At 49.3% G+C, this 24,425-nt stretch overlaps 1 protein-coding gene across 3 annotated transcripts in view; it reads right to left on the bottom strand.

The window, feature by feature from the left end:
* The window catches only part of ITGAE (integrin subunit alpha E), a 54,066-nt gene that overhangs the window by 27,634 nt on the left and 2,007 nt on the right, over nt 1-24,425 (bottom strand). For all 3 annotated transcript variants that reach the window (XR_004421251.1, XM_033089537.1, XM_033089536.1), the window contains exons 2-12: nt 13,065-13,185; nt 6,004-6,095; nt 5,450-5,517; nt 4,978-5,095; nt 4,626-4,760; nt 4,108-4,223; nt 3,345-3,496; nt 2,426-2,579; nt 1,660-1,810; nt 1,125-1,192; nt 248-383 (exon numbers count right to left, since the gene is read on the bottom strand). Coding sequence is in view for 2 of the 3 variants with exons in the window: in XM_033089537.1 (XP_032945428.1) it covers nt 248-383; nt 1,125-1,192; nt 1,660-1,810; nt 2,426-2,579; nt 3,345-3,496; nt 4,108-4,223; nt 4,626-4,760; nt 4,978-5,095; nt 5,450-5,517; nt 6,004-6,095; nt 13,065-13,185 (1,311 nt within the window). In the remaining variant the exon portion in view is untranslated. The remainder of the gene's footprint in view (nt 1-247; nt 384-1,124; nt 1,193-1,659; nt 1,811-2,425; nt 2,580-3,344; nt 3,497-4,107; nt 4,224-4,625; nt 4,761-4,977; nt 5,096-5,449; nt 5,518-6,003; nt 6,096-13,064; nt 13,186-24,425) is intronic.

The following is a 24,425-nucleotide window of genomic DNA, read 5'->3' as shown; positions in this document are numbered from 1 at the left end:
AGGGCGGGGTGAAGGGTCCCCCACCACATGATTAACAATGGTGAGGCCCTGTTTTTCTAGGCAGCCATCCATGCCCACACCAAGAATCAGGTACTGAGCAGGCCCTGTCCCCTCCCAGGAGACCCTAATTTTCAGCATCAGTGTCCCTAACCAGGGCCCATCCCTCAGTCCATGTGACCAATCAGGGCCGTTCCCGACTAGGAAGCCTAGTGCAGCCTCAGTGTCCCTGTCCAGACTCAGCCCTCACCCAGGTAGCTGTACTTTTCAGCTTTGGCGTCCACCACCGTCTGGTTCAGGAAGTGGCCCCGGTGGCTGTGCATGTCGTAGAGCAACGCGCCCCCTGACCAATCAAAGGCCCCGACGGCACCGAGCAGCACCTGCCCCTGCAGGGAACAAGGGTCGGAGGCCAGCTGAGCAGGAGGGACCTGGGGCCAACCACAGAGGCCTCAGGTCTACTGGCCAGCACAGTGAACCTTGCTGGGGGGAGGGGGACGTCCAATGGCCCCGTTCCCACCTCCCAGTGATGCAGGAGGAAGGTGAGATGGCAAACACTGGGTTCCTGCCTTGTACCCATGACTCTGTCAGGGGAGCTGTCCCTCCAGTACCAACAACCCCCAGTGCAGAAAGCCGACCTGGGGCCCAGATGAAACGAAGTATAGTTGAGAAGATAGCACTCATCCCCTTCTCTGCAGGTTGCCCAGCCTGGGCCTGGCACACAAGGCCCACCTGGGTCGAGCAGGTGTAAGCCTGCTTCCACCACACACAAGGGCCGAGTGTCTGCATCTCAGCCCATCTGTGGGAACAGTGCCTCCAGTGGGAAGAAGTATGCAGCTTGGTCGGCAAGCTGAGCCGGGCCAAGCCTGTGTTACTCATCTGCATTAAGGAGAACTCCTTAACCTTGAGCATACAGAGTAAGACGACCTCCCGTAATAAATATGGCCTTTCTTTTGTTTACCTCAGAGGTCCAGATTAGGGTGACCAAGCAGAAGTGTTTTCCTTTATCCTAAATTTGTTCCTACAGAAGCATCACCACAAGAGGGTAGAGCCCTGCACTGTGGGCCAGGGGTCCCTGAGCCTCTGGGTGGCGCCGGGGGCCCATCCTCTACAGCTAGTCAGCCACGTACCTCATCCAGGATCTGGGCACTGAACCCAATCTGTGCCAGCTGGTAGTGGAGGGCCTCTCCCACTGTGCCTGGAAGCCAAGAAGCCCAGTGAGACTGCCGTGGGCGAGGTGAAGGGAGAAACCAAGCCAGGGAAGGGTCCAGCCTGGCCTCCGTCCCAGAGGGAGCCAGGTTTGGTGTGATGGAATGAGCAGTAGGCTGAGAGTAGAGACCTGGGTCCTGTTTTAACAGCTACTAGCAGAGGGCTTGGGCAGCTTCCTCCCTCTTTCAGGGCCTCGGTTTCCTCATCTGGGAGCTCCTTGTTTATCCAGCACCAGGTCAGTTCATCAGAGCTTCATGAAAACTGGGGAAGTGAGGAGGGCTGGGGACGCTGTTGCCTTTTTAGAGGTGGAACAGCTGAGGCTCCGAGAGGCGGCTGGAGTTGCCCAGAATGCCACAGAGAGGTAGGACAGGGATGGGGCTGGAGTGCAGGGCTCGGGCCTCCTGCTGAACGCCCAGAGGGCAGCCACAGGGAGCCCAGGGCCCCTGGAGCCCTCACCTTCTATGCGAACAATGCTTTGCTGCAGGTGGCTCAGCAGTCCATCCAGTGCTGCGTAGTTGGTCACCTTGAAGGCATGGGTCTCATCGGGGTCTGAGGCGATCAGCTTCAGTTCCTTCTCAGTATTGGTGTTGTTAAATGCCTTTCCCACCTGCACAGAGGCCCCAAGTCGGTGGGTCAGCACCATGAGGGCTGGCTGGCCCCCAAGCCCCGAGGGCACTCCAGGCCCAGGGAGAGGACTGAGGCCTGCCACCTGGCCTTCAGGGCCCTCCATCACCTGCCTCCTTCTTTCCCTGCTCCCTGTTCTCCCCATACACACTCTGGGCTCCTGTTTAATCAATCTGCATGTGTCTTCCTGCACACACCAGGCCCCTTCTCACCTCTGCACATGCTGTTTCCGCTGCCCGCAGAGCACTTCCTGCCTCCCTGTGCCCTAGGCCAGCCACTGCTCTTTGTCCTCCGAGACTCAGTTCAGCACCATCTCCTCCAGGAACCGCCCCCCACCCGATATCCTTCCCGTGGGCTCCCTGAGTGTCCACTTCTCCCCATCACTGCTCAGCACGTGAGCTGTGCCCACACTGGGAATTGAGGCTTCCCAGGGAAGACCCAGTTGGGGGTAAGAGTGGCGCCATGGGACATGGGGACTGGGAGAAAAGAAGTTGGCGAGTGCTTGTGAACAGAACAGAAGCCCCTACCAAGAATCCTGTCACTTCCCCACCCCAAGCTTTACCGGGTCAGGAGGTGTCCCCCTGCTCCTGGCTCTTACCCCAATGGCAAAGCGCTCAACACCTTGCATCTTTGGAGAGTCGATGACAGTTGGGAGGTTGAGGGGGTCTTGGAATATATCCCCGTCGGTGAGCACCACCATGATCTTGGATGCCTTTTTACTGGAGCCGTGGCTTGGCGTAAAGATGTTGTCTCTAAGTAGGGGAGAGTAAAGGAAGAGAAGAACTTTGCCAGAGGGATGGCTGAGCTTGGGGAGATTTTATTCACGGACCTGTTTTAGAACTGGAAAGGGTTGAGGAGTCCTCCCAGGAGAGCAAGCACCCAGCGAGGGGTGGGATGCTCCCTGTAGCACACAGTAGGGCTGGGTGGAGGTGAGGCTGCGGCATAGGTGTTCTTACCCCACCCTTGCTCTGGATGGCAAGAGTCCCTATTCCTTGTGCATACGTGTGGGAATAAGAATGACATTAATAACAGTGGTTAATATTTACAAAGCATTTATATCCTGGGCCCTGTTGTCAGCACAGTACATACTTTAACCCATTCAATGCTCACAAAATCCTATAAGGCAAGTGCTTTTATTCTTCTAGTTTTAAAAGTGAGGAACCAAGCACACAGAGGTTAGGCAGCTTGCCCAAGGTCTTACGTGGAACTGGGCTGTGGAACCAGGCAGCCTGGCCGCTGAGCCCAGTCCTGTCAGCACTACGCTCTACCACCACTCATAAGAGGAGTCTTCGGAAGAATTTTTGGAGGACTACCCTGGGGTGTCATCTATCAACCAAGGCTGGATTGAAAGACCTCACATTCTCCTCTTTGCCAAGGAAGAGCCAGAACCCTGATCCTCCCCTCCTGGTAGTTCTGTCCAGCCACCTCCCCAGGCTTGACACTGCAGCGCCTCTGGGCAGGGCTGCCAGCCAGCACCCAGTAGGTGCTCAGGTAATTCCTGCTGCCCTCACACTCACAGGACGTGCTGCATGGCAGAGGCCGTCTTGGTGACACCCTTCACTTGAGTGATGTTCTGGATTCTGGTGAGGGTAGCTGTCGTATCCTGGCTGTACCGAAGGTCAAACTCAGTCTGGATCACATCTCCATACTGCACCAGGGCAAAGCTACACTAGAAGGGTGGGGCCCAGGGAGAAGGAGGTTAGCAGAATCACCATGCCCAAGGCCCTTGAACGGCTCCCCCTAGAAGCAGGGGGAGAATTCACTCATTCCTCCCCGTCTTGGGCAGCAGGAGATGCTAAAGCAGAGAAAAAAACTCTATGGAGGAAGGTGTGACAGCAATGGCTCCCCGTGAATCTCAGACTTCTCCCTGCATGTATGTCTTTGTGTAGTCCTGCTCTGCTTCATATTGACCACGTGACTTACTTTGGCCAATGGGGTATAAGCAAATGGGATACAATCAGAGACATGAAAAGTGCTGGTATGTATTGGGTCTTGCCCGCTTGGAATGTTGCAGCCATGAAAACGTTGAGCTGACATGGTAGAGACACATGGCCAGACAAGTGAGGTCATCTTAGGCCATCCAGTCCCAATCACACAAGATACCTGCAGCTGCAGGAAAAAACTTCAGGCAAGACTAGCAGAAGAACTGCCCAGCTGAGCCCAGCCCAAATCGCTGACCCACAGTACTGTGAGCAGACCAGTCGTGGTTGGATTGAGGTGGTTTGTGCACAGCAATAGATAGCAATAGACTGTGTGAGTCCAGCTCCCAGGGAAGCCCACCTCGAAGCACTTCTTATAGATGTTGTTTGTCATGTTATAGATGAAGTCTTTGGCTCTCTGGAAGTCTGGGGCGTCAATGCTTCCTGAGCCATCCAGGATGAAGGCGATCTCAGTGCCTGGGCCAAGACAGGGAGCAGGTCGGGAGTGGGCATGGAATTTGGGGCAGGAGTGAGGGCAGCACATCTTGCCCTGTAGGGCACCCACCCCATTCAAGCCCAGAGGGCTCAGTTCAGGGAGGAAGTCAGGGAAGCTCTCAAGAGTGAAGCCTTTGTCTCAGAGGCAGAGAGCCAGAACCTGCTCAGGCTCTGACTCTCTGGGAGTCACTCCCATCACTCCTGCTCTCTGGACCTCAGTTTCCCCATCTGTAAGATGGAAGGGGGCAGAGCTGGGACTGGCTAGTAGAATCCAGACACTGCTCCCCATCTGCCAGATCGAGGCACATCTCACACCTGGAGGTTGCAAGCCTAGGTATCAGCTCTGACAGTGTCTGAGAGCAATGCAGATCTGCCTCTTCTCACCAGCTTCCTCCTCTTCCTCTGCTTCCTCCTCCACATTGAGAGCCCGGCGTCGCCTCGCGGTATTCTCTGTGCTGCCTTTTTTGTTCCTGTAGCATTCTCCAGCTTCCACGTGTGCCTCAGGATCCAGGAGATTTTCTTTAAAAAAAACACATGGAAGAGCTCAGTCAGACAGCCTCCTTGCTCACCTCCAGGCAAGCCCACACTTAGCTCTGCCTTTATTCCCTTCACAGGGGACGTAGGTCTGCCTTGCCCTCTCTGGGCCTCCAGGTCCCTTTGCACCCGCAGTGAGCTGGGGTCTCTTCTTGGAGACGTCTTTAGAGCTGTCCAAGGCCAGTGAGTATCCAATCCTTACCAACGTTGAAGAAGGAGACCTGGGCCCGGGGCTGGAGGTCGGGGGCCAGCAGGCTGCAAGTGCCCGTGAGTTCTGAGCTGAGGCTATTTGGCTGCCGGGTCACCACTTGAATGCAGATCTGGGGGAAAGAGGAGAAACGGAGGGGAGAAATCTGAGCCACCCCCAGCCCAGGCCCCCTAGTCTCAGCTACCCAGAACCAAGTGCCTCAATTAGGCTGCGGATGCAGGAACAGCTTGCTCATGCCTCACCGGGGGTAGGAGTCAATGCCAGGGTCAGAGCACCTGACCCAGTGTGCTGAGTCACATGGAGGACCTGGGTCAGAGCCACGGTCAGCCCTGGAGTTGGCACCAGGGACAGCTGGGCTGAGCCCTGAGAATTAACCTGCCCTCAGTGTTGGTATGAATGCTGGTTCGCCACACGGCAGCTCAAGCCTCCCCAAGACCCTCCTGTCTCCTGCCCTGTGCATACTCACCAAGACACCATGGTGGCTCCTGACAACTGTCACTCCCCGGTGCCTCCCCTTTGGGATGGGGACATGCTCTGAAACAGTTAAGCCCAGGTAAGGAGGGAGGGCTGCAGGAAGGCAACCCTGGCGCCAAGGTCAGAGGGCACAGGGCCACGTTGGTCAGGACCTCCTGAGAAACTGCTGGCCACTCAGAGCAGCCTCTAGAAACTGGGTTGGGAGGGCGTGGGGTGGAGTGGGGAGTTTCAAGCACAAGCACGGGCCTTCTGTAAAAGTGTGTGGTTTTGAGGATTAAAAATGAATGAAGGAGCACTTAGCATGAGCACTCAATACATTGTAGGTATCGTTTTCGTTGTTAGGATTGGGTTAGGAAAGGTGGGCTGGGGATTAGGGTTGGGTTGGGATGGGACTGGGCCTCGGGGTAGGTGAGCTGTGGCCGGTGGTGGATCTAGGGGGGAGAGACTGGATTAGGCAGGGCTGGGCTTGGAATGGTTTGGGCTGGATGAGTGGGACACCTAGAAAGGAGGACCTGGAAGCATTCCTGGGAGCTGGGCCTGACTTACCCACTGGTTGGCAACGGATCGCGTCCTGGATGAGGTCACACTGACGCAGGGGCCGTGCTGCCCTGCTGGTTCTCGGGCTGGTGACCAGGATCCTGGGTGGAGGGCAGACAGCAAAGTTGAGCGAGTTGATGATTTCCTGTTCCTCCCTGCCTGCCCAGGTACTGTCTTCCCATTCCAGGCCCACAGGCTGACAGGCTCCCTGTCTGGAAAACTATGGAGAAGGTTTAGATGTGGGGAAGGCAGGCAGACTCCCAGCCCAGGATGGCAAACTCTGCATTGCACAGAAGGCATGTGCACAACCTCTATCTACCTTTGCACAGCTCCCGGCAGGAAATGGTTAAATGCACCCCCTCCCGCCTGCAGGCCCACCCTGACAGAGATGAGGTGATATGGGTTGTAATAAAGACTGCTGTTTGGTGGCAGTGAGGAGCACCACGGAGCTCCACGCAGCACAGTTGGTTATGTTGGGGGCAGTGCTGGCTTCCTAATGGCTGCCGGAGTGTGGGGATAGCTGCCCCAGGTGGCCTCGGTGACAGTATTGCCTGAGAAGAGCGTGCTAGGGTCCCTACTCTATGAGTCAGTGAGAACTGGAGGTGAGGGGGGTGGGCGCCTCCGCCTGATTAAGGCAGCCTCGGATGGGATGCCCAACGGCAAATTGTATCCCCCACCCCAAGCCCAGGGAGGTAGTGTCAACCTGAACCTTCTCACTACCCATCCTGCCCAGGGAGGACTGGGCTGGCTGAGATGGGGTGTGAACACCCCATCCTAGGGTTGTGAACAGGGCGTGCCAGGGAAAGGGTCCTGAGGCTGGGCCTGGTAACAGTGAACCAAGCCCAAGAACTTTACCCTGAGGGCAGTAGGAAGCCACAGAGGAGTTTATAAAGGGGAAGCACGTGATTGGTCCGTGCTTTCGAAAGGTCATCCTGTGGCTGAGGTGGGTTGAGGGGGCAGGAATGAGGTGCTGTCTACACTTCCTCACCTTTCGGCACTCTACATCTTTTAAAATTATGAAACACAGTCTTCACCTATTGCCCTGCTATGCAGAAAAATAATAACAGCTACATCTCTGTGAGTGCCCCTCCCCCACCCCCAGTTTAACCCACCCCAAGCTGACTTCCACCCAAGGTCGCCCGCCGTCCCCACGTTGCCAAATTCAATGGACTCCTTTCTGTTCCCATCTTCCCCCCACCTCTCAGCAGTCCTGGATATAAGTGGCCACCTCGTCCTTGAAACACTTCCTTCTTGATTTCCTCCTACCTCTCTCGTCACGCCTCAGATTTCTTTGGTGGCCCCTTCGCTATCTCACTTCTAAATGTCACTGGAGTCCTAGGGTTTGGCCCTTGTTTTCCTTTCCAGCTCGCTCTCCCTAGCGATCCCCTCCAATCCCACGGCTTTCATCCACCTAAAAATGCTGAGATCCCAGCCTTTACGTCTGTGGCTCTAGCATCACTCACTCCACCAGACGGCAGACCAGCCGAACTGTAGAAAGCAGAACAGTGCCCCCCACCGGAGATATCTGTGTCTTAATCTCCAGAAGCTGTGACTATGCGACTTTCCTTGGCCAAAGTGATTTTGTGGGATTGATTACGTTAAGGATCTTGATATGGGAAGATTATCCTGGATTATTGGGTGGGCCCAATGTACTTACAGGAGTCCTTCTAAGAGGGAAGCAGGAGGGTCAGAGTCAGAGACAGATTTGAAGATGCTACACTGCTGGCTTTAGGGATAGAGGAAGGGGCCCTGAGCCAAGGAATGCAGGCGGCCTCTAGAAGCTGAAAAAGGCCAGGAAAGGGACTCTCCCTTCAGCCTCCAGAAGGAACACAGCCCTGCTGACACTGATTTTAGCCCAGTGAGACCCATTTTGGAGACTTCTGAACCTCCAGAACTGTAAGGTAATAAATGTGTGCTGTTTTGAACCACTAAATGTGTGATAATTTATTACAGCAGCAACAGGAAACTAATACAATAAGCACTTGTCTAATAGGCACCTCAAACTTGGAATATCCAAAGACGGTCTTGCCCTCGCAAGCCTGCCACTTTCCATCTTCCCCAGGCAATACATGCCACCACCAACTACTACATTCTACAGCCTGAGACCTGGGGGCATCCTTGCCTCACCTTTTCACTCATCCTCTACATCAAACCCCTCCGTAAACCTTATTGGTTCTCCCTCCAAATTATATCTAGGGAGCATTTCTTCTCTCCTTTCCCCGCCATCATCCCGGCCACCGTCATCTCGCCTGCTCTATGGTAATAGCATCCTAACTGTAATTTTCTTTTGTTTTGTAAGTTTACTCTTGTAATTTACACCATGTCAGTCCCCTGTTCAGTAGCCTCCCATGCACTTAGAAAAAGAGTCCATGCCCCTTGCTGCCTCCAAGACCTCTCCTCCCGTTCCTTTGCGCTCCCAGCCCCAGCTCCACACTGGCTGCCTTCTGCTCCTAGGCTCCCCCAGCTCTTTCCCGCCTCAGGCCCCCTGCCTTGCTGAGCCCTCTGCCTGAAACGCCCCCCTCCCACTTCCCAAGGCTGGCTCATTCTCATTCTGCAGCCTTAGCTATCACCTCCTCCTAAATGCTCTCTCCAACCAGTTTCACCTCACAACCCAGTTCCGTGCTTCAAATGACCATGTTATATTTCCTTCTCAGAACGTGTCACGTCTGATGGTATCCTGTTCACATGTTTACATGCGTATTATCTGTCTCCCCTCCCTACCCTGCCCAAGACTCTAAGTTCCCCAAGGATCTTGTCTATCTCATTTGCCATGTGATTCCAGGGCCTGGAACAGTGCCTGGCACAGAGCAGGGGCTCAGTAAATATTTGTTGGATGCTGACTAAATGACAGCGTAGGCAGCAACCGAGGAGACTAATCTAGGGCAGGGCTGAAGTGTGGAGAGTGGGTGCAGCTGAGCTCTATGGGCTCTGCAGCTGAGCTCCCAAATTAGGTCACTTGTCCAACGCTGCCTCCCTCCCCAGGCCCCTGCCCAGCCTCAGCCTCAGTTCTGGCCCCAGCACCTCATTCCCTGCTCCCCCATGAGGTACCGTGTTTCCCCGAAAATAAGACGTAGCCGGACAATCAGCTCTAATGCGTCTTTTAGAGCAATAATTAATATAAGAACCGGTCTTATTTTGCTATAATATAGGACTGAGTCTTATACAATACAATACAATACTGGGTCTTATATTAATTTTTGCTCCAAAAGATGCATTAGAGCTGATTGTCCAGCTAAGTCTTATTTTCAGGGAAACCGGGAGGCTCTGAATTGGGCTCTGCCCCAGACTACGTTTTGGTAGGGTAAGCTTTTCCCTTCATTTTTCTGCAGAACAGTCATCCCAAACACCAGCTCCTCAGGAAGGCTTCCCAAAAGAAGGAGCAACTCCAAGCCCTCCAGGTAGCCCTGACTACTGGAACCCACCTCAATCCCTAGCCTTTGTTCCCACTTACTCGGACTGTGAGTTCCCAAAATACTCCATGTACAGCTGTGTAGGCTGTGCACTGCAAAACCCAAGGTTACCGTTCATATCACAGTCATACAATGCCATGGCCTGGGGCCCAGTCTGAGTTGCCTCTGCTGCCCATCTCTTTGCGACCTCCACTAAGATGCGTGGGCTCTTGATGTCCAAGTTTGTTGACTGAGTGACGGAAAAACTAACTAAACAATAACTGAACGTACCATCAGCTGACAGGCCCAGGGACCCCATTATACCCTGGACTGGGTACAGCCCACCTGACTGATTCACCCAGCTCTAACCTGTCTCTGTTCTCAGTCTATTCTCATACCCCCTGGAGGAAGGTCTTCCCTTCATCCCACTCCATTCCGCCTGCAGCAGCCACACCCATGATGCTGCCAGCCCTGGCTGTTATATTTTAGAGGGAAACAGCATGAGGGAGTGAGAGGGACACGTCATCCTCGCATGGGGAGCCTGCTTCTCTGTGTGTGACCCGGTGGCCAGCAATGTATTTCCTGCCCCCTGCAGCAGGCTCGTGATCGCAGGTTCCACCATTTGCGGCAGGAACCTGCCCCTGTTTCCCACCACATCCTCCCATGAGCCCCCCTCTGCTTCAGCAGGTGTTCAGGGAGGTTTGCAGAAGCCCAGCGGAGCTCCTCCCCTCACCCCTCGGTGGACTCAGAGCCTTCTGCTCCAGGGGCTTCAAACTCTCCTCATCATCCTGGCCTTTGTGCTCGGCTTCTGAGGGAGGGGGTCTGAAAGTCTGTCGGGCCTGGAGCTGGGAAGGAGCTGAGCAGGAGATGGTCGCAAATAACTCACACTGAAACCCAGCCTTCACGAGTGCACGTGGAGCCATCCGAATACTTACGCACTTCAGAGTCTGGAAAACAGAATGCTAAGCCAACGCGTGGGTAGCGACCCAGCAGTCCCACTGCTAGGCACACGCCTGACGGAGGGAAGTGCGCGCTGCTCCACCAAAAGGAAGTGACGGCCATGCTATTCACAAAAGCCCAAGGAAACTGCCCCCACGCCCGTCATCGCACTAGTCACACAACGGAAACCTCTGGCAAGAAAAACGAGCATCCTTGCTTCAAGCAATGTCATGGATGAAAGGAACAAACTGTATGTTAAGGGAGAGAAGCCTCACCGAATAGTGCTCCTACTGTTTGTCTCGTTTATAGTAAGTTCGAGAACAGGCAAAACTAATTCATGGGGATGGCAGCTGGAGCAGCAGTTGACTCTTGGCAGGGAACGTGCCGGGCTGGGAGCATGCGGGCTAGAGGGGCTCAGGGGCAGCTGGTGATGTCCTGCTCTGGATCTGGGTGCCGCTTACATAGGTGGCTCACTTTGTGAACATTCGTTGCGCTGCATGCTTCTGATGTGTGCATTTTTCTGTGAGGCACATGTCGACAAAATGTCACCAGAATAAAAGAAACCACAACAAACGCTGACCTTTAATTTAAACGCCTGCAGCCCCAAACTTCCTAACAACTTTACCACCACCAACCCCACTTTGTCGAAGCTTCCTGGCTCCACAAGTCCCCCACACCTGGTGACAGGCCTGCCCGCCTCCTGCACCGTATTTCTCATCCAGCTCGGCGGAAGCCATAGACATTGTCTCAGGTCCTTGACCTTGCTCAGCCCAGCTTCCAGTCTGTGACCAAGCTGTTTTCAGCCCGACTTCTGCCTCCCTTGCCTCCTCACACTAATCATCCTACTCATCCCCCAAGTCCCAGGGTCGAGGCACATCCTCTGACTGAAGGACACACCTGCCTCTCTGTCCCCAAAGTGCCCTGGAGGGGTCCACCAGAGCAGTCACCACCCCTCTTGTTATTGCCTGATGGGTCTGTTTTCCTCGTGAGCCTGGAAGCTGCAGGAGGGCACGGACTGTGTCTGAGTAGATGCTCCACGAGTTCTTGCTGAATGAATGAATGAATGAATGAATGAATGAGCCCTGCCCTTACCACTGAAATTTAATGGTCACCAGCCTCTTCACTGTACAGATGAGGAAACCACAGCCATCAAGGGTCCAAACCTGCTTGGCTGGCGGGGTCCTGGCCCAAGTGCCAGGGCTAGAAGGCTGCTGCTTCAGAAGCTGCCATTGCCCACCCAACCTCCACCAGACAGAGTTCCCAGTCTGCTCAACTCGCGGAGACGTGGAGCTCCACTCAGCCAGGAATCGTGAGTGCCTCCCCTGGCTCTGCCCCAAAGCCTATCTGGACTCTGGGCTCATGGCTCAGGTGTGCTGGGTATGAAGGAAACCCTTGACGCTTGAACAAAGCAGCTCTAAAAGTCATTCTGGTGACAGCAGGGGAAAAAAAACTAAAGACGTGCTTGAGCGTCAGCACCACCGCTTTCCCCACGTGACGGAACACACATTTGACTTGCTTGCTTGTTGTCTGTCTCCCCCGAGCCCAAGAACTTGAGTCTGCTTGGCTCACTCCTGTATCCTCAGGGCCTGGCACATAGGTAGATGCTCCACATAATTATTTGTTGAGAGAACGACTGCTGTAAACATAATTCTACAACCTGTCCTTTTCCCTTACAATATGTTTCGAGACGGATGGAGGCTAATAACCACCGCACTCATTTCATTCATTTCACCTGCTTTAAAGGTTGCATCGAACGAGTCACAGCCTATGCCTTCCGTTTCCAGCATGAGGAGCATTTCTAGTCTTTATTCCAAGCAATGCTACTATAAATGCCTTGACCTGAGAATTTCTCTAGGGTTGGTATCTGGGAGTGGAATTACCGACTTCACGGCCACAAGCATCTTCGACTTTACCAGATATGGCAAAACTGTTCTCCAAGGTGGTCACACCAATTTACATTCCCCCAAGTTCCTGTTTCACCACATCCTTACCAGCAGAATGTTGCCAGATTTAACAATGCTTTTGCTTATCTCATAGTGGGTATAGATGATATTTTAAAAATATAAGATAATGTTATTGAGCTTTAATTTGGCCAGAAACTGTGCTAAACCCTTTACGTGCCTGAACTTGAGCAGTCTTTGCAGCAACGCGGTGAAGTAGGAAACCCTCACCACGCTGCAGAGATGAGAAGCGAAGCTGCTGGGTGAGCGCTTTGCTACAAACACAGAGTGACGCTGTCACTGAACCGCGGCCACCAGACCCACAGCCCGCCTCTTAGCCACTGCTAAGTGGAAAATATTTTTTAAAAGTAGTTTTTGTCACTGTCCAAAATTTCTCCCATCCAAGTACTAACCAGGCCCGACCCTGCTTAGCTTCCAAGATCAGATGAGATTGGGCGCGTTCAGGGTGGTATGGCCATAGACAAAAATTTCTACATTGAGCATGTGTTACTTTTGTACGAGCTAAAAGAGCCACTTTATTTTAAAATAGTTTTGAAGTGCAGCCACCCCCAACCCAGCAGTGCAGAGAGAGGCCAGGTGAGGAGAGGGGCCGGGGTGGACTGGCTGGGGGCTCACAGCCTCTCCCCTGCCTTCTCCCTCTCTCCTGCATGCCCTTTGCAAAGTGTAGGAAGGTCCTCCCCAGACTGTGAGGGGTGGGGTACCAAGGCATTCTCTGGGGCCTTCTCAGGCTCCCCCGAGACCCTTCAGTCCTCTGGCCTGTGATCTGTTGAGCCCCACTCACCAGGTCTTGTTGGTTCTGGGGTCTTGGTGCAGAAGGGAGCTGAGCACATAAGGCCCGCTTTCCTTGACAGTGACCCAGGTCCTGGCCACATCCACATTGAAGGCCACCAAGGGAGCCAGGCCTGTGGGGAAAAGACGAATATTTAACAAGAGAGGCACCTGTCGGGGCCATGGCTGCACCTTTAGGCCCATTATTCCATCAAGTCCAGCGGTGTCAACATTCCCATTGTACAGATGAGAAGAGCGAGACTCCCAAGGATCTTTGTCCCACGGGAACAGGACTGGAACGTGGGCGTGGTTGACCCAGAGCCCTTGACCCTCCTACTGTGTCAGCACCAAGACCCCTTCGGCAGGAGGACTTCCCTGGTGCTGCCCCCAGATACTTTTCACCTTCTCACAGCTGTGGACCCACTGTGGACTTCTCTGTACTGTCCCATAGTGCATACTCATCACTGTCTTTGTATCAAAGTTAAACTAGACTGTGAGCTCCAGGGTGAGGGTATGCATATATACTCCCATCAAGTGACCCAAGAGAAAGCATATGTCTTCAGAAATACCTGCACAAGAATGTTTATAGCAGCTTTATTTGTAATAGTCCCAAACTGGAAACAACCCAAATGTCCATCAAGTGGGGAAGGGATAAACTAACTGCGATATATTCATACAACACTACTCAGGAGTGAGAAGGAATGGACAACTGACACACACAGCAAGATGGGTGAATCACAAACATCATTATCCTGAGTGAAAGAAGCCTTACGTAAGAGTATCTACTGTGCCATTCCATTTCTATCATGTTCTAGGACCAGCGAAGAACATGATAGAAATTGAATGGTACAGTAGATACTGGGGGGCGGGGGGAGGGAGATTAATTGGGATGGCACAGGAAGAAAATTTCTGGGGTGATGGAAGTATCCTATGTCTTACAGGAATTTGGATTATAAAGGTATGTGCATTTGTCAAAAACACATGGAATGGTCCACTTAAAATGTGTGCATTTCACTGTATTTTACCTGAAAAAAAGAACTGCACGCAAATACTCACCTCTAGTTGATATATATACTGAAATGTTTAGGGATGAGGTGTAATGCTGTCCCTCACACCCATCCTCCACCACCCACATTAGGTCTTCATTTCCTCCTTCATTACAATAAATTGTATATGTGAATTGTATGTTTATATTCACATTATTGGCTTTTAATATAAACTTGTTGAATTGGTCAATTAATAAAATTTTCCATCAGTAAACATTGTCTGGGTATTGGGTTTGATAGACTGCATTACAATTTTTCCATTGAAATTGATGGAAATATTTTTTCTAATGAATGGCCTTTTACTTAGCAGTAGAGATTTTTAGGAACAAATTAAAGTAATTAAGCAAAGAATAGGTTTATAGACCATGCTATATTTTGTATGAGAGAAGGAAATATACACATACAAATACGTTATTTTTTATTCACCAGGAAGATGTAACAATTTAAAATCTGTATGTATCCAATAACATCATTTCAAAATGTATATAGCAAAAATTGAACTGAATTAAAAGGAAAAATACAAAAATTCACTACCAAAGTGGGAGACTTTAATGCTTTAACAAATCTTTCATATTAGCTATAAAAGCAGACCAAAAAAATCAGTAAGAATATAGACGATCTGAATGACACAATTAACAAGCTTGATTTAATTGACTAACACAATACTGTACCCAACAATGATAAAATAAACATTCTTTCAAGTGCACATAAAACATTTACCAAAATTGACCATATGCAAGCCTCAATAAATTTCCAATAGATTGAAATAAATCAGAATATGTTCTCTGACTATAGTGGAATTAAACTAGAAATCTGTAACAAAAAAGAAAACTGAAAAAAGAAATCTGAACTTTTTGGAAATTAAGCAATGCATTTCATTTATAAATAAGCTAAGGTCAAAGATGAAATCACAATGGAAGTTTTAAAATATTTTGAACTGAATGAGAATTAAGATATGAAAAATCAAAACTGTGGGAAACAGTTAAAACAGTGCTTGGAGGAAATGTATAGCCTTCAATATGTATGTTAAAAAAGAAGGCTAAAAATCAATAATCTAAGCTTCCATCTCAAGAAGCTAAAAGAAAAGCCAATCAAACCCAAAGAAATGACAGGAAGGAATAAAGACATGAGCATATGTCAATGAAATAGGAAACTAACCTATAATAGAGATAATCAACAAAGCTAAAGTTTGTTTTTAAAAAAGGTTAATAAAACTGATAAACTCCTAGCAAACTGATCAAGAAAAAGAAAGCGAGAGAGAAAACACACAAATTATCAATATTAATGAAACAGAGGACATAAGAATATTTCCTAAGACATTTAAGAAATAATAAGAGGACAGAATATACAACTTTTTGCCAGTAAGCTTGACAATTTAATTGAAATGAACATATTCCTTGAAATAAAAATTTACCAAAATTGACAAAAGAAATATAATCTGAATAATCCCATATAAAAGAAACTGAATCCATTATTAGAACCTTAGGGAGAACTCCAGGCACAGATGGCTTCACTGGTGAACTCATCCAAACATTTGAAGAAGAAATACCAATCTTTCAGAAACTATTCCAGGGACTAGAAAATTAGAGAACATTTTCCAATAATTTTATGAGGCCAGCATAACATTGATATTAAAACCCCACAAGAGCAACACTTGAAGGGAAAATTGATGCTCTCTTTCTTGAACACAGATGCAAAAATCCTAAACAATATATTAACAGATCAAGTCCAGGGTATATAAAAAGCATAATACATCACAACCAAGTGCAGTTTATTTTAGGAGTGCAATGGTGGTTTGACATTTGAAAATAATTTATTTATCACATTAACAGAAAAAAATTATATGATCATTATGATAGATGCAGAAAAGGGCATCTGATAAAATCCAATACTGATTTGTGATTTTAAAAAATTGTAGCAAACTAGGAACAGAAAAAAATTTCTTTAATCTGATTGAGAATAGCCACAAAAAACATTGCTCATAATGGTGAGTTACTGAAAACTTTCCAAAATCAGGAACGAGACAAGAATGCCCACTCTCACCACGTCTATTCAACGTTTTACTGGAGGTCTTAGAGCAGTAAGAAAAGAAAAAAATACAGAACATAAAGATTTAAAAGGAAAAAATAAAACTATTATTTGCAGATGACACAATTAGGTAGACTGAAAAAGCCAAGAGATCCACAGATAAATATAGAGGTTACTAGATATAGAGGCAATATACAAAGAACCACTGTACTTCTATATACCATCAATGATCAAATAACGAATGAAAAAATTTTAAAAGATGCCATGAACAAAAGACATTTAAAAAATCCAATGCTTAAAAAGAAATCTAAAAATATGAAAAATCTCTACACTGAAAACTATAAAATATTGGGCGATATTAAAGAAGATCTAAATGGAGAAATAGATTGTGTTCATGAATTAGAAGACTCAATATTGTTGTCAATTATCACTATATTGATCTATAGCTTCAATGAAATACCAATCAAAACCCCAGCAAAAAATTTATATGAAAACGCATCCAGCAAAAATAGTCAAGGTGTCTTGAAGGAGAATAACAAACCTAAGTAGGACTTACACTATCATTTCTCAAGATTTATTATAAAGCTATAGTTATTAAGACAGAATTCCATTGGCACAAAGATAAACAAATAGACCAATGGAACAGAGTGCAGAAACATGGTCACCTGATTTAAGACAAAGGTGATGGTGAAAACCAGTGAAGAAAAAAAAATCTCTAAAAAATCGTGCTGGGTCACTTGTATATCAATATGGAATACAAATTAAATTTTGACTCCTCTCTTATATCATACATTTAAACAAATCAGTTCCTGATGGATTGGAGATATAAATGTGGATTTAGATGGGCTGTGAAAAAATAAAATAAAGCTTTTAAGAGAAAACAAAGGACCTTGGGGTACACAAATATTCGTTAAATAGGATACAAAAAAAACATTAAATGTAAAGAATCAATAAACTGAACGGCATTAAACTTAAGAACTTCTGGTTATCAAGAGACATTATATTAAGAAAGTGAAAAGGCAAGCCACAGAGTGAGAGAAGATATTTCAACACTATTATAGGTTGAAAGATTCATATCAAAATATGTAAAGAATTCCTATAGATCAATAAGAAAAAGGCATGTAAGCTAACAGAAGGAGGACATTTCACAAGAGATTATCCAAATCACCAGTAATCCTGTGAGTAGGCATTCATTAGACTTCAGAGAACGGCAAATTAAAACGACCATGTGATACCACTACAGGACCACTAGAACAGCTAACGTGAAAAAGACAATTCCAATAGTTGACAATGATATGGAGCAACCAGACTCTCCCATACTGCTGGTGGGAATGTAAATTGGTACAAACCCTTTAGAAAGGGTTGGCAGTATCAACTAAAGCTGAGCATATGCAAAACTTATGACCCAGCAATTCCACTCGTAGGCACACACCCAACATACATTTGTTCATAAGTTCATGAAAAAATATGTACAAGAATGTTCACGACCTCACTATTCATAACCCCAGACTGGAACAATCCAAATATCCATCAACAATAGAAAGGAGAAATAAACTGTGGTAATTAACCAATGGAATATTCGACAGCAATGAAAACAACCTACAGCAAGGTGGACGGATCTCATGCACACAATGTTGAGTGAAAGATGCCAGGAACAAAATAGAACATACCGTATACGAGTGCAATTCCATTTACACAAAGTTTGAAATAGGCAAACTAATCTATGGTATTAGAAGTCAGGAGAGTGGTTACCCTTGGGGGAAAGGTAATGAATGACTGCAGGGGTTCACGAGGGCTACTTCTGGGAAGTTGGCCATGTTCTGTTTCTTGAAATGAGTACCAGTGACATGGATTTGATTTAATATGAAAATTCATTGATCTGAATTACTCCATTTTTTTGTACGCTGTACTTCAAAACACAATTACATTAAAAAGTAATAATTGCAAGTGTTTGGAACACTTGAAAATATAAAAGTTCTATGAGTTCATAATGATATTTGAGAAAGAGAGAAAGAGAGAGAGAGAGAGAGAAGAAATAAAAATATTTCATTGGTCACCATTGGAAGTAACGAGGGCTCTACCTTGTTCTGAAAATTGGCCATTAAAAGGAAATAGTAAGCAATTTTCTTGCCTTTCCTGTATGAACTGCATTTCAGTCACCATATAATCCTCGTTGATGAGAAAAAGCTCTTTACATAGAATGATTACTATTATAGTAAATGTGGGAGGAAAAACAGAAAAACAAAAACAAAATTTTGCAAGCCATTATATAATAATTAACTTAGGCCACAATCACCAGTGGATGAAATTACCAGACGAAAGTTTGGTAGAGCACTTTACAAGTAGGCTGACACCCCTGAGCCCTTTAGTTAATCTTAGCATCCGTAAGGGTCCCCACGCATACGTGCCTCCTGGTGTGACATCTTAGCAAGGACACAGAGGCCCAAGACTGCATTTCTAACAAGCTCCTAAATGAGGCCACCTTTTGAGCAGCAAGTGTGTGAAATACTTCGGCAAAGGAAACAAAAAGGGGGGAGTGAGATAAACGCAGGACGTATGGCAAAATCCTCAGAACTGTTTATAGAATATGCTTGCCAAAAACGTTTAACCTGAATTTAATGAGCCATGAGCACTAACTTCCAGGTTTCAGGAAATGTAGGGGATAGAAGAACAAATGTGCAAATCCTGAATGAAGCAAACATGCAAATCCTGAATGAAATAGTCTACAAGTTCTGCAATAAAGCAAAGACTTGAAAAGGACACACAAACCAAAATATGGGCGAGGGGGCTGCTCTAGATGAAGAGACTTAGCAACCAAATGTCAAGTGTGAACCTTGACTGGATCTTGACGTGAACAAACTGACAAAAAGCGACATTTTGAGATAGTCAGGAAGATTTGAACACGGACTGGGTATTAGATGATACCAAAGAATTACTGTTAATTCCGTTAGGTGATAAAAACATTGTGGCTATGGTGAGAAAACATCCACGTACTTCAGAAACGCGTACTGAAGTATTTAGGGGTGAAATGACATGATATTTGGGATTTGTCTTAAAGTAATGCTTCTGAAACGTCAACATACAAATGAATTACCCAAGTATCTTGTTAAAATGAAGCTTCTGACAGGGTAGGTCAGGGAATGGGGCTGAGATGCTAGTCTCACAAGCTCCTAAGTGATGCCCCACGGCTGGTCCCCAGACCAAATTTTGAGCAGCAAAGCTTTAAAATGTTTTGGCAAAGGAAACCAAAAGAGAGTGAAATAAACATAGCAGTGTGGTAAAATCTTGACAACTGTTATCTGGGTGATGGGGTTTTTGGGTTCGTTGTTATTTTCTTTGGTATTGTACATGCTTAAAATGTTGTCATTAAAACCCAACCTTCCAAAGGCTCCAGGAAGAGGTGCAATGTGAGAGGGCTCTGAGGGAGACCTCCCTTCCTTCGTCTCTCACTCCCGGTCCCTCTCCCTGAGCTGGCACACAGTGGGGATCTGTACTTTATTCCTTTCCCTTTCTACCTCTGCCTCGCCCAGAATGATGTGTGATGACTCATAAAAATACACAATACACTAAGATAAAACTTGCTTTAAAATAATGGGGCAGGTGGAATACAAAGGACAAAAGGAAAATAGTCATTTGCAAGAGGGGTGTAAAAACAAAGCGGTACAGTGAAACCAGGAAGGAGCTTAGGAACTAACCTGTACATCAACAAGTGCCAGCACTTTCTATGACGGGCCCCTCTTTTGTCTCTGAACACAGCACTGACACAGTAGGCGCTTAATAAAATTATTTGTTGAATAAATGCATAAATAAGTGAACTTTCTTGAAACCAACACAAGGATGAAAATGATCAGTTATATCATTTTGTGAATCATTCACAGGATTCACAAAATTGGAGGGGAAACCCAAAAACTACTCTGGTGAAGCTGAAAAAAAAAAACAGAAAACCAGAAAAAATTTCCCTGAGGGTTCTCTCAGGAAAAACACTAAATGAATAGGGACAAGACGGGTTAAAAAAAACAAAACAAAACCCTGAATGAATAAACCTGCACCCCAAATTTCCCGGAGTTGTTATTTGTGTCCTCCACACGATTGCCCCAAAGTAGAATGCAGAAAATTAAGCAGCCCATGAGCTCTTCCCTGTCTGGGAGCCATACACCCTTTGGGGATCTTATGGAAGCGTCAGAACCCTTCCCAAGCCCCGCCAAGTGCACATTTGCACAAACCTTGGCCTTGCCTGAGCGCTGCGCCTTGAGACTCTCTCCTGCCTTCCTCCTCATCCTAACCTAACTGTGTACCTCCTCCCAGAGGTCTTCCTGACCTCGACCCCCGCTTGGCCACTCTGTACCCCCACAAACCTTTTCTCTCACAGACTGAAATTACCTTGCTCACATCCTTGTTTACGTATTGCCTGTGACTGTCCCCTCACCACCAGTCCCTAAGAGCCAAGACTGTGTGTCATCGCAGGGCCTGGTATGGTGGCCTACACTGGTTAGGTACTGGATGGGTGAAGGGGGCTCACAGATCCCCTGCGGCCGACCCAGGGCCCCTCAAGGGCTCCAGTTCAAGACCCCAGGCGGAGAAGGGGGAGCACTGTTCTCTATGAACACAGAGTTTAGACAAAGGATGCCTGCAGGGAGTTTGGACTCAGGTTCCTCGGCCCATTGCTTGCCAAGCCTTGTGTTTCTTGATCAGCCAGGCTGGGTAAGAGTGGATATCAGCATCCTGACAAAGAGAACTAAGAAGTGAGAATTACCAGCTTCTGACAAGGGGTGATTGGAAGGCCTTCTTTTGCCCTTCTTACTGTCTGTGTAACTTAGACATGATTTAAAACTCCTGACATAAGTCAGGTCTCCTCAACTGGGTATTCATGGCACCTCCCTGCCCAGCCCAATACCCGCTCTGCCAAGTCTGCTCTCCAGCTACGTCCAGCTCCTCTCCACCCCACTCCTATACACCATCTGCACAGGTCCTACCTCGGGGCCTTTGGACAGGCCATTCCCTCTACCCAGCATGCCTTCCTCACCAACTGTCCTGCCTCTGCCCTATCCTTGGGGGCCCTGCTCAGGCACTCGCTGCCCTAGGAGCCAATCCCGATTCCCCACCAGAGTAACTCACTGGTCCCTGCACCCCCTCAGCCTCTTGTGGTGTCTCTGTCTGGCTCTGACTATATCCTCTCTGGGTCAGAGTGATCTGTGATTAAATTTGTTTCCCCCAAACTGTTATCTGCTCTGAGTCATCCATGACAACCCCAGCCCCCACCACTGCAAAGCCCAGCTCAATACACGGCCAGGTCCAGAAGAGGTGTCCTGGAAATGTCAGAATGGGCCAGAATCCTGTTCCCCCCCCACACCCCCATCCTCACCCCATTTCCATTTTATTCAACTGAGGGATCTCGGTGCAAGATCCCTGAAGGGTGGGAAAGGGGAGGAGAGGAGCAGAGAGACACTCACAGCGACCCTGACCCTTCCAATCCAGACCCTTCCGAGCACTTGCTGTCTTCCAGGCACCACGCTGGGTGCCGAGGCTCAGAGAGGTAAAGGGATTTGTGTCTGGGGCCCAGGTCTGTCTGATTCCAAAGCCTGATTAAAAGCTTGAGGGGTTGGTTAACAGAGAGCAGGGTCACAGCTGCCAGTTGTGCTAGCAGCTCACTGAGCCGGGGCAGAGCTCTGGTGTAGAGGGCTGCTAAGTAGGTTAGCGAACCTCCTGTGGAAGTAGCGTGGCATGAGAACCTGTGAGGTGGGAGTCACCATACTCGCTGAGCTTCCCGTCACAGCCGCCAACCCCTCCGAGCCGGGGGTCTGCCAGGGGTGGGTCACCTTGCTGGAGCAGAATCCCTCCAGGCCCGACATTAACCTTTGCTCGGGCTGTCCCTAGATCGGCTAACCCCTTCCTTTCTCACTTCCCACTGAGACTCAGAAAATAGCATGGGCCCCAGAGGCAGTCCTGAGTTCAAATCATTTTGCCACAGAATCACTGAAGGACCTTAAGCTTGCCATATCACCTAAGTGTCCCCATCTGCGATGTGGGGCTGTGCAGATCAAAGGCGGCCATGCCCCACCCAGCGTCTGACACGCTAGCGGCTCAGTGTGTGGGTGCCAAGTTAAGTTATAACCACAAGGGAGGGCTTCTCACGTTCTGACACCCTTGCCATCCATCCCAAACCCCCCTCACAGGCTGTCAGACATCACAGCCCGGATAAACCAGTGTCTGTCACCACACTACCCACACGGCTGTCTCCCCCAAGCTGTCCCCCACCATGTGGGCCTGCTGAGTCAGACTAAGACCCTCCCTCCATCCTGTCAGCCACCACTGCCGGCCCCTCCTCTCCCTATCTCCCCCACCACACTTGGTATTTTAAATACCTTCTCACAGCATATTTCCGCTTTAGCAAACTGAGGCCCAGGGGACATGCATTGCCCAAATTTATACAAGGAGCGAGCTGCAGACCCAGGATGAGGCTCAGGTGTCCTGACGCCCGCCCTCCCGCCCTCCACCCATTCCCTCTTCCCAGCATGCCTCCCTGGGCATGCAGAGCACCCAACAAGGCCTGGGGGCGGTCACAGCTCAAGGGCGCCCACAGAGCGCCCGACCCGTGGAACAGCTCACCCCTCAGCCCACCCACCTCGGTCTTTCCCACGGGAGCCTCAGCGTGTCAGCCCCAAACCTCAGCCACCCGAGCCCCTGGCCCTGCCTCACCCTCCAGGGTCTGCCTAACCATGGCTAAGAGGTCTTGAGCGCTGCCCATGTGCCAGGCACAGGGATAAGCGCTGCTGGGTTTTCTGATTTTCCTCCTAAGTGTCTCTCACGAGTGCCTCCTCCTGCCCGCGCTCAGCTGCCCCAACACCCCTGGCCTGAACCATGGCAGCAGCTTCCTCATTGGCTTCTCTGCCTCCTTTCTCCAGGACTCCACCTTCCACACAACACACAAGGCTCCCTGTCACTACCCCATTCGACACCTGCTGTGGCTTCCCATGCCACAGCTCAGGGAGAGGTCCAAGCTCCCTCAGCCTGACTGCTCACATGCCCCCCGTACCACACCCTCCAACCAACCTCCCAGAGAAGGTCGGAGACGCTGGCGGCACTCCCCACTCGGCTTGCCCACAAACACTGCATTTCAGTGACATTCACCTCTCACTAAAACGCCCTTTCCCACTCCCCCGTGTGTGAGACGGAAGCATCCTGCACTGGGCCCTCCTTCTGGGGCTAGAGGGGTCCTTGTGTGTGTGCGACCTGCTTTCTTTCCACACAGGGGCCCCAGTGCAGGGAAGGTGCTGCCCTCACCCCAGGGCCCAGCATGTCCCAGGTATGGGGGGGACAGGCAACATTAGAGGAGACAGCCTTCCGCTCCCACTCAAACTTCACCCTGTACTTCCCTAAACAGATTCCCCACACACCGTATCTTTCTCCTGCACAGAAAGCTCCCATCCCCCACCAATCTGTACTTGCTAAAAACTTCCCCAATCTCAGGGCCACCTCAGACACGTCCCCTTGCCACAATGACCAAGATTTTTTATCACACACTTGCACATAGGTCTGGAGCTGTGTCCCAGGCAGAGGCGGGTCTGATGCCTTTCCCGCTCGCCTCCCAGCCCCCAGCAGGGCCCAGCAAGACCACAGGCTTTAACCTGAAGGCTGAATGACAGCAGAGCAGGCCCTGGACGTCTGGCTCCGGCTCCTTCACCACTGTAAGGTTTTGTAGGCTGATAGCAGAGTTCCCTTCATAATTTGTAGGCTGTAGACTCAACCTCTGACCCCAAGAGGAGAAGTGAGTGGTTGTGGTCACAGAGTGAGTCAAGGGTGACGACTGACCCAGGCACAGCAGGCCATTGGGTAGCAGAGTGAGAAGGGACGGGGGGGGGGGGGGGGTATGGGCAGCTGCAGGCTCTCAGCGTGTCTGTGTGTCTGCGCCCAACTCTAAATTGCCCTCAATTGATGTTATCTCATCTGCTCCCATGGATGACAAGACGACATGACCACACTGGGTGGCCGGGAAAGGGCGGAAGGTCAGTCAGGCCAGAGCCGTTCTGGATTCTCCCTAACCTAGGGAAGCCCAGCCAGGCGCATGACATGGTCAGTCTAAGGGGGTTCCTCTCACTCTCCCCAGCACCTTCTTGTCACTTTCTCACTTTCCCCTGTCCTCAGGACTCAGCGCTAGTCTCACCTCCTCCAAGAAGCTCTTTAGGATTGGTCCATCATCCCTGTCTCAGGACCTCGGACCTTGGAACAAAACTCCCAATTTCCTTTCTCTCACCCAGACTGGAGCTGCCGGGGCCCTGCTCCCACTCACCTCCCATAACTTA

This window comes from Rhinolophus ferrumequinum, chromosome 21, assembly GCF_004115265.2.
Source record: "Rhinolophus ferrumequinum isolate MPI-CBG mRhiFer1 chromosome 21, mRhiFer1_v1.p, whole genome shotgun sequence".
Taxonomy (NCBI): domain Eukaryota; kingdom Metazoa; phylum Chordata; class Mammalia; order Chiroptera; family Rhinolophidae; genus Rhinolophus; species Rhinolophus ferrumequinum.
The sequence above is the reverse complement of the archived record's forward strand: the minus strand, read 5'-3'. Positions and strand labels throughout refer to the sequence as shown.